General features: G+C 41.2%; 1 protein-coding gene across 1 annotated transcript in view; it reads right to left on the bottom strand.

The window, feature by feature from the left end:
• KIAA1549 (KIAA1549 ortholog) overlaps window positions 1-8,817 on the bottom strand; it is a 78,149-nt gene extending 69,332 nt beyond the window's left edge. The window contains exons 1-2 of the mRNA XM_010566275.1: window positions 6,123-8,817; window positions 4,542-4,630 (exon numbers count right to left, since the gene is read on the bottom strand). Of these exons, the coding sequence (XP_010564577.1) occupies window positions 4,542-4,630; window positions 6,123-8,817 (2,784 nt within the window). The remainder of the gene's footprint in view (window positions 1-4,541; window positions 4,631-6,122) is intronic.
• Between the last annotated feature and the right edge of the window lie 818 nt (window positions 8,818-9,635).

A 9,635-nucleotide genomic window follows, 5' to 3' on the forward strand; every position in this document is an offset into this window, starting at 1 on the left:
TCCTTTCTTCCTTCTTAGTCCACAAATATATGCGACATGCAGTTTTTATTTTAAATGGATTTAGACCCATACAACTCAAATTTGTTTGATATGAATAATATGCACACCTCTTTTCAGCTCCTCTTATCTGAAATTTTATCCTTTTATCTCAGGACGGAACGATCTCTGCAGCTTCAGTTTGTCAAATGGAAACAGCAGTTATAATGGGTAAGACATGCCAAAAGAAAGTTGCCCGTTACTTGCAAAGGAGACTACTTAAAAGGCAAGAAAAAGAGGAATTAGAATTACAAATCTCAGTGACAATTTGCTGGTGATTTCTAAAGCAATACATGCTGAGGAAGAGAGGCCTAGCGTAGCCATCATACACTTCTGCACTGGAGTTAGGCGTTTCAGACAAGAAAGCAAGCCTCTGGTAACTAACTCAGCTGTCTCCATCTCTGACCTGTTGCAGTGCCCCATAGATGCAATGAAAGCAGCCTCCCCTGAACACCTCACTGGAATTTTGCATCAACTTTTTCATCTTAACAGCTAATACTGTTTCCTTTTTCTGCTTCACAGCAAGCAATGGCAACTCCAGAAGAATGGAAATTTTAAAAACCCACAACTTTTAAGTGTAATTTTGAAGTACGTAGATTAGAACCACTAAAGGTCAAAACAATAGCTATTTCTGCTTGAGATATTGCAGGGCTGTCTAGAGTTAGCTCTCTACAACCTGATTCAGATGACAAAAATAATATAGCCATGCCAGCATGATGCTGTCTACAAGTTAATTCACAGAGAAGTTTGCAAAGTTGTCTAGGCTAGATGAGCACAGCTCATGACTCTTGATTCACGAATGAGAATCACTCCTCCTGGCACAGCACTAACAGTTCACAAACCCAACTGTTCTTCCAACCTTCTCTTGGAGGTTTCACCTCTACTACCAGGACAGATGCTAACAAATTAGCTAGCTAAACCACCACATTTTAGAATGCCACCTATTAAAGTAAACAAGCACAAATTTCTTATATTAAAAAAGTACAAATTTCTTAACACTTTGGGCCAGAAAGCCAGAGAAGCACTCAAGACTCCATGTGCACTTTGGAGCCATTCCCACAGCAAAAGCAGAAACCTTCAGTAGGGGCAGAGAACCCTTACACCACCTCAAGTCAAGCTATCCCTTCTCCAAAGTGCAACGGTTAATCCAACTCTGCTGTTTCCAGGACACAACCTGGAACTGAATGAGATATTCAAAGCTACCCTTGCAAAAGAGCGCACTTCTAGTACAGAAAGTTTTCAAGCCTTGATTTACTAGAGGCTAGAAGAGTATTTGGGGAAAATATCACTGTATGCTTACTCTGTCCCTTATGATGTTCCCTAAGCATTTGCTATTGATTATTGTCCACTAAAATATTTGATTAGATGTGCCTTCACTACAGTCTAATCCCTGCCTACGCTCCACTCTGTTATGCTGTGTAAACATCTGGCAGAAAGCATATACAACCCATTTCCTCACCACCACCTTATTAAGCACCCTGTAAAGAGCCTGCAGAGAGCGTTTAACTTCCTGAAGATGGGCTCACATCTCAGTAGTAAGCTCACAGGTCTTAAAAATGAAACAAAGCTTCTGCTTCTACGCACATTAGGATCCTAAGGCAACAATTCTCTCACCATTTTTACACACCTAAACAGTACCAGCCAGAATTTCAGCAGCAGTGAGCAGCGATGAAGCCAGCAAAAGTCCACAAGGTGGCATCTTTGAAAGAAGTATTTAACTGCCTGACAATGAACTATCTCCTTACTTTGAAGGCAGAGGTTTACTGACTTTGGATTATAGAAACCAATACACTAACGACAGGCCCCAAACCCTTTATTAAATAGAGCAACCAAGTGGCTGAGGTATACATTATACTGCATGATAAAATTTCCAAGCACAAAGGCGGCTGGCAAAAAGCTTTTTCCTGTTGGCATGAACTTAATGGCACCATGAGTCCTGGCAGCAAGTCACTGCCAACGCTATTTTATTTCACACCCCAGTGCAACAAAGCTAAGTCAAGGGAATATTGTATAACAGATCTTACCCAAGTATCATAAGGTCTACACTAGAGAAAGTTGACAAAAATTACACTTATTCAAACAATAGGGTGTTATTCTTTTGCAGATGCAATACATTGAGACCAACTGGAAAGAACTTTAAAATTTTAGGTTATTCTCACTTTGCTGTAAGGACTTTTGCTTGGAAAACATTGACAAAAGTTTTTTTCATTAGGCAGGATTCAAGGCTTGCCTCCTCTTTTTTTCCACTTCAGCAACTCAGAATATTTGAAATAATAAAGAAGCAGAGACCAAGGTTTCAAGTGAAAAAGTTGGGAAAAAAATGTTTTAATCCTCGTTTCAGTGTTAAGCTGAGCAGCAGTTATATCCATCGTTGCCATGGATTTTATTTTTAAAGCATACATTACTACAAAGTTAAATTTAACAAGACTGCCTCCTGATTTACTGTGCATTACATCACAGCATGGGAACAACATCTGTGAGCTGTAATAGGAGACACAGTAAAAAAGCAGCTTAGAGAAATGCACTGCTTTACCATAACTTGCAAATGTACTCATGGTTCCTGGGTACTCTCAACTAACAAAAGTCAGGTCTGTTTGAATAATTTTAGCGATATAGACAAATTCTGTTTAAAATTTTGCATCACATCACCACTCAGCATACTGATATTATAGACAGCTCTTTTTTTAAAATAAGTTTTGTTAGTATTCCGCTATTAGAGGTGAAGACATTTGCTAGTGATTATTTTTAGTGCAAAACCCATACCCAAGGCAAGAAAAAGAACACATACGATAGCAGCATTCTAGCATAAAATAAGCATAACTGATTCCACAGAGATGTTTTCTCCTTTCAATAAAAAAGAGTTTGCAAAGAATGAAGCCAGACTAACTGCATTATTTATAAAAACAGTTGCTTCTGAGAAGCCTTAGGGCCAAAACATCCTATTGAGAGCTTTACAAGGCAGTAGAGGGCATGAAAGTAAGGAATTTAAAGGGCAAAAATACAAAGAAGCAAGATATCAAATGTTTGCTCCAGTCAACCTTCAAATATTTAACAACAGATTTTGTCTTACCCTCTTAATACTAACAGCAGTAAGTGCTTCCATATTATTGAGGCGTATAAGGTCACTGAAAATTAGTGTAGTTCTATTATCATGAACTTTTGACTTCTACTTGACTGTGCCTGTTTGCACAATCTGAAGGTATAATTCACAAATCAGAAGAAAAATCTCTTATTTACAAAAAAAACCTAAAAAGCTTATAGGCAGGTATTGCTAAAGGACCTGAACTACAGATAATTTATAGTGGCAGCTCACTGTGGCTGAAGTTTGGCAGAAACTCGTAACATTCCTATCTTGACTGAGTAGTAGAGAGGTATATTCTCCAACATCAGACAGGAGTTGTTTAATTATTGAGTGCAGTGATTATGGAAGGAGCTGTCAAAACACCGTTTCCCCACACAGATGGGCAAGCAGAAATTAGAGGCACCAAGGGATTCAGTGCATGGAGAAACTCAAGTTATGTTCAACATTCAAACTGCTACTTGAGTTAACTTCGTGATGAAAATGAGATCATAGACTCAAAAAAGTAAGATAATGTGGTGCTGGGCTATCACAACTGGATAAATGCAGACATGAAAAAATTGCAAGTGCAGCTGAACCTGCACCTACACCAGTAATTCCATTAAAACATTTCATTTTGTCCCCAGTGTTGAAGTATCTGATTATACAACAAAGGTACCCCCCCAAACTACCTCTACAGTCTTTTCCTCTCAGACAGAGGGTTTGAGATAGAAGAGGGACATAGGGTCTTTAAACCTCATCTCAACCAGACGCTCACTTTAAGATTAGGAAACAGCACTGAAATATTGTTCAAAGATGATTCCTTGAACATCAAAGCAGAGGAAGCTTTCAAAAAAACAAGACAGCAGCAATCCCTAGCCCTGTGAGTGGGGGAAGAACAGGAGTCACACCTATTTGAAGGCTTAAAAATAACATCTTACCATTGCATGCCTGATTTTTTCTCCCCGCCTTTTTCATCTGCCAAATCCTGCATTTGGGAGTCCACCACTTCCCCTGCAAGTGTTGATGGCCTCACTCAAAATAGCACAAGGCTGTGCAGAAGGTTTTGTTTTCTTTAAGGTGCTAAGTATATAATCAGCTAGCAGAAGAAACAAAACTTTTTAACAGGTATTTTGAAAGGTAAAAGCTTTTCAGCTCAGTTTCAATTCACCAGCCAAAGGAGGTGAGCAGTAGAGGCTGGACATTGCTTGCTCACCTCTGGCAAAACCAAGAAAGGGTTGTCCTAGAAAACTATGACATTCTAAAAGTAAAAAAGCTGATGTCATATTCACATTAAAAAAACCCAAACAAAACATGACTAACATTTAAGGCAGAATAAACCTCTCTGAGAAAGTACCACATAGGTTGTTTTTAAATCACTGTTTTAGCCTGTGAACTAAAACCACTATTGCAGTATATTGATCAAATAGTACTTTTACACACTTACCTCTAGCTCTACTGATCGCCTGAACTGAACTCTGAGCACTTCTCTGATGGATTCACTGACATTTTGTAGAACAGCTCTTTGGGCCAGCACTGGAAATTAATGTCAGTCAGTCAATACATTTTAGCTTCATCTCTTGGGCTTTGGTTCAAAGCTGCATTTTCAATTGTGCAATGCATGAAAAAGCAGGCAATGAGATCAACTGCATCAAATGGATAAAAGAATGGACAAGGAAATAGGTAAAGGTGTGACTGTATCCTAAAAAGTGACTGTACATACAGTTTAAGGGACACCAGGTTTATTTTCTCTCTCTTGTTTTGTTTTTCCATATCTATTGTCTTTAGCATTCTACTAAAAGAATCTTCTAAAGAGCCACTGAGGCATTCAAATTGGATCTGAAAGTCATAGCACATTCAGTCTGACCTGTGCACAACAAGCCTGCTGTCATAACGCAGTTAAAGTTTTGTAGGCAACGCACGGAATGCAAATGAGGTCAGAAAAAAGCCGCAGAAAATATGTATCTATTTTGTCTTAGATAAAAAGTAAACAAACATGTCATTAATTTCTGAAAGGGATATTCACCGAGTAAGAAACTACTTTAAAAACCCTACATCCCTATGGATGTCATGTCTGTTACAGTCATACTGAGACTGTGACTATGGTCAAGGAAACAACTGAAAAGTGTCATGCTGTCATCCTGCATTTACTTTCCATCAGTAACTTGCCTACAAAACTACTCAGATTACAGATTAAAAAAAAAAAATCTTCCTCATCACCAGCATAGCCAGCTCACCTTCATATCTGGAGAATGAGATTATGCTTGTTCTGCTTTACATACTACAAATAAATCTTAAGGGCAAAATGGGTTGCTTACCACAGAACATGCAGCACTTCTGCAGCTGCCCTGGATTAGTTCGCTGGTATTGTTTTGTTAACAAGCTAGGAGGAGGTAGGAAAACACCAAAAAAAGCAAATACAGATGCTGAGACAATTAATTTTGAAACATGTCACTTTTTCTGGTTACAAACACACCAAATCCAACTGAAGTAAGTATGGGAGGAGGGAAAATATAAACATAAGCTAGTATGGTAAAATCATAAAAATGGTAACAAAACCCAAACATTTTTTAGAACAACTCTCTTCTTTCATATTACAACATTACCTCACATGCAGGGTTTTTTACAAACAGCAGCAACAACTGAAAGGAGAAACTTACTCAGTCAGAACATTTAATAGTTTGGCAGAACAGCACCATGACAGTAACATTCACTTACAACCCATGAAATGATAAAGCAGCCTCTAATTCAGCATACTTGCATATACGCATCAGCAATTTTAGAAGACAATTTCATTCTCTGTGCAATGTAACATATATGAAACTCACTATCACAACAGATTTTTTCTAGTGAGTTCTATTATTTTCAAGAATAAATGATAAATCAATGCTTTTACAGCCGTTTGTCTAAATTTACACCATATTTCTTTGAAAGGTTCACTTAGCTAATTCGACACCGGCAGTTTAGCTAGGGGGTCACGTTACAGTGGCTTCTGAAAAACAAAATAAAGATGTTCGGAGTATCTTACCCGCAGTGACTAAGTAAGCATCAGGAACCGTGATGTCGCAGACGTAGGGTTGCCTGGTAGTGGTCACGGCCGAGGTTACGGCCACAGGTTCAGATGGAGCAGTGGTCGCCAGAGGGGCAGAGGAGAACGTCCCCAGGCTGCCTGCAGCAGTGACACTGCGGCTGCCCGTGGCACTGGCGGCAGTGGTTGCGGGGACAGTGGTGGAAGCAGCCGATGCATCAGTACCGGCAGTTACACTGCTTCCTGCTGGAGCTTCGTATCCAGTGGGAGGGCCAGAAGTCAGAGGAAACTGCGTGGGAGCAAACGACATAGTCACAGAGAGAGATGCGGTAGGAAAGGGCATCGCGCTGCTGGTGTCGGCACGCGACGTCAGGCTGCTGGGGTCTGCGGGAGGAAGGGCTGTCTGGGCACTGCCCTCGCTGCGAGACGTTAGAAGCAGCGTGGGGTTAACTGTAGCACCAATATCCTCATCAGAAGCCGGAGCGGTTGAGAGCAGAGATGAAGATACATTTAAGACAGGAGTTGCCGGAAAGGTAGTAAACGAAGAGATCAGATTTGTTTCGCTGAGCAAGATGCTGCTGGTAACAGACTGGGTGTTGGAAGCAGGCAGCACCAGGGTAGGAACCATGGAGTGAGAGGTGGAGAGTGAAGGCTCCAACTGAGAGGTAGCTCCTGTAACAGCTGAGGTAAACACAACTTCAGAGCCCGCTGGCGATACGGAGGGTGCTTCCAGAGACACAGATGACTCGGAGGGAAAATCTGATGATAGCGTTATTTCAGGAACGTGTGCACCTGGAACAGAGGATGCATTTGAATAAAAGTATGATGCTTGGCCAAGAGGGAACTGAGAAACCTCGGCGTCAGTGGTAGAGCTGATAGTGGTAGCCAAGTCCCAGCTGGAAACATCCTCAGAAAGTACTGATGTCCCAGTCAACAAGGTTTGAGGTAAGAGTGCTGATAAATCACTTTGCATGACAGAGTAAGAATTTAGCATGGCCAATGATAAAGACAAGTAGCTAGGTTCAATAAGAAATGGTGTTGATAAAAGATTGGATGGAAAATCTGAACTATTTAAAGACGGTTCCTCCCTTGTAGAAGTCTTGTCAAGCAAAACCACAGATTCTGATGGCATTAATTCTGGCAACTCCAGCAAAGTTGTATGACTGACTGCAAACGATGCTACCGGCTCACTCGGGATGAAGGTAGAGTCAAACAGAACGGTGGTGGCATCAGGAGGTTCTACATGAGTGCTTGGTGTCAACGAAACCGTTTCCAGAACAGGGAGAGAAAACTGGGCAACAGAGATGTTCAGTGATGTTCCTCCAGGGAGCTGATGGTAAGAAGAAATTGTTATAGGTCTTCTGTCATTAAGGTCAGTGTCCGCAGTGCTCAATAAAAACACGCTTGAATCCGGCATTTCTGCAAATCTTGAAGAAAATGAAACAACTGGTCTTGATGGAAAAGTAGTATCAAAAATCTCAGGTGTAGGCTCCTCTAATTCATACCCGTCAGCAATTACAGTTGCAAACGGAGTTATGCCTTGTCCTTCAGACGCTGTGATGGACAAAGTTTCAATGTAATCGCCTGAGCCCACATCATGTTCTGGGGAAAAGCCTGCCTCTGGCAGAAGTGAAACTGAGTCACAATACAGACAAGAACTGTATGATCTCGTGAAAGGCACTGGACTCATGAGCTTACTGACAAGCTCTGATTGACTCGGTATTTCTGAACTGGCAGGCAAATTTGGTGTTATACTGGAGAATTCATGTGTAAACAGGCTGGCATTAAGAACTGTATTAGAGTCTGTGGAAATGGCAGCTGAGTGAAGCAAGGACGCAGGTGGAAGACTAATAGGAAACAAAGCAGGCTCAGCACTGGCGGCTGAAGCCGGGGTGGCCCAGGGAACGCTCGGATTGGGGTAGGTCCGTAGACTGAGAGTTTCTGCTGCCCTGGTATTCACATCAGCGTAAATGTCACCATACGGGTCTGCACTTTGTGCTGTGGCATCTGGGGTCACAGGGCTATTTTTATCCAGCAGCTTGAGATGAAGAGGCGACCCTTCTGATGCAGCCCCAAAAGGCAGAGCTGTTAAACTTGCATTTATGTTTTCCTGCACTGCAACTCCCGCCTCTAAAGGAATGGAAGTGAAATAAATAGCTGTATTTGGAGGGTACAACGGCAAGTCTCTGCTTGCTGTTAGCATTTCACTATCTGGTACAAAAGGCTTCAATTCTGTAAGAGTGTTACTGCGTTCAGGGACAGCACTCAACGGAGTCTTTTGCTGTGCTGTTTCTGAGATATCATATGGTGAAAAAAGGACAGATAATGAAGGTGTTAGCAAGACAGTTTCTAACATTTCTCTTGGTGGCTCTACTGTATTAACTGAATGATGATCGGTTAAAACTGCAAAAGACTTCAGCGGAGGAGTCCACGGTGCCTTTGGAAATGAGCTAATAAATTCATCGTCACTTAAGAACGCCTCATTGCTTGTTACAGAAACATCTACCAATGGCGTACTTTTCCCTTCTGAAATCCTGACCATTTCTTCTTGGTTAAATAAAGTCACATCAAAGGGAGTGGTAACTGATGATAAAACCGTTTGAAGGAAATTATTTTCTTGGAACTCCAAAGTACTTTTTGCTAAGGCCATTTGCGTCCTGCTGCCTGATATGCTTTGGTGCACATTTGAGTCCATTGAGAAAAAGGAAAAATTTTGCTGTTCCAAGGATCTCTCATCTAAATAAAGAGGGAGAGAGAAAAACAAAAAATGAAACCCACCAGATTACCACAAGTAGTAAGATGGCAATAAGCAAACCTCAGACACAGTATTTCTGGAAACAACTGCCCAGAATTCAAGGGCTAAGACAAAACCTCTCGGTACGTGAAAAACCTCCATGAGCAAGTCAGCACAAATAGTAAGATTGCCTGTGAACCTCCATTCCCTGGAAACAAGCAGGACAACACAAGCTTCTCTCACAGCAGCACTCCAGCGAGACAGAAAGTGGCTCCCTCTTACTATGCAAGGCTACAACGCATATCAGCTAACGGTCTCACAAAGTAAGCAAACCAAAGAGGGTAACAAGGAACAATGCAGGGAAAAATTTTGCATAACTTTAGGTCTTCTGCTTTCCTTTAGTACCACTTCATTTCCTCTGGTTTTATTATTTCTCAATATTAGGCTCGCTAGCAGATCTGTTCTGTTTCAAGGACCAGGTTCTCTCTCTCCTATCAGAAATGAGTGACACTTAGGGGAGATGAAGAGGGGTTCCCTTTACGTAAGGCAAATGCGGACCTGATATCAACTACAAGAATTTGCTAAGTAACATGTCCAGTAGTTACGCTTACATTGTCAGCCATTCATTTAACTTCTGGCCTTTTAGCAGTCAGTGACAAATTGCTTCATCACACAATCGCCATCTCTATTCACAACCCGCTGCAGGAGTACTCTGTTTATGGGCCACCTGCAATAAAACTTTAACTGCTCCAGTTTGCAGAATTCAAGTAGTAATAGCT

The sequence above is a fragment of the Haliaeetus leucocephalus genome, unplaced genomic scaffold (genome assembly GCF_000737465.1).
Source record: "Haliaeetus leucocephalus isolate CR32 unplaced genomic scaffold, Haliaeetus_leucocephalus-4.0 Scaffold206, whole genome shotgun sequence".
NCBI lineage: Eukaryota > Metazoa > Chordata > Aves > Accipitriformes > Accipitridae > Haliaeetus > Haliaeetus leucocephalus.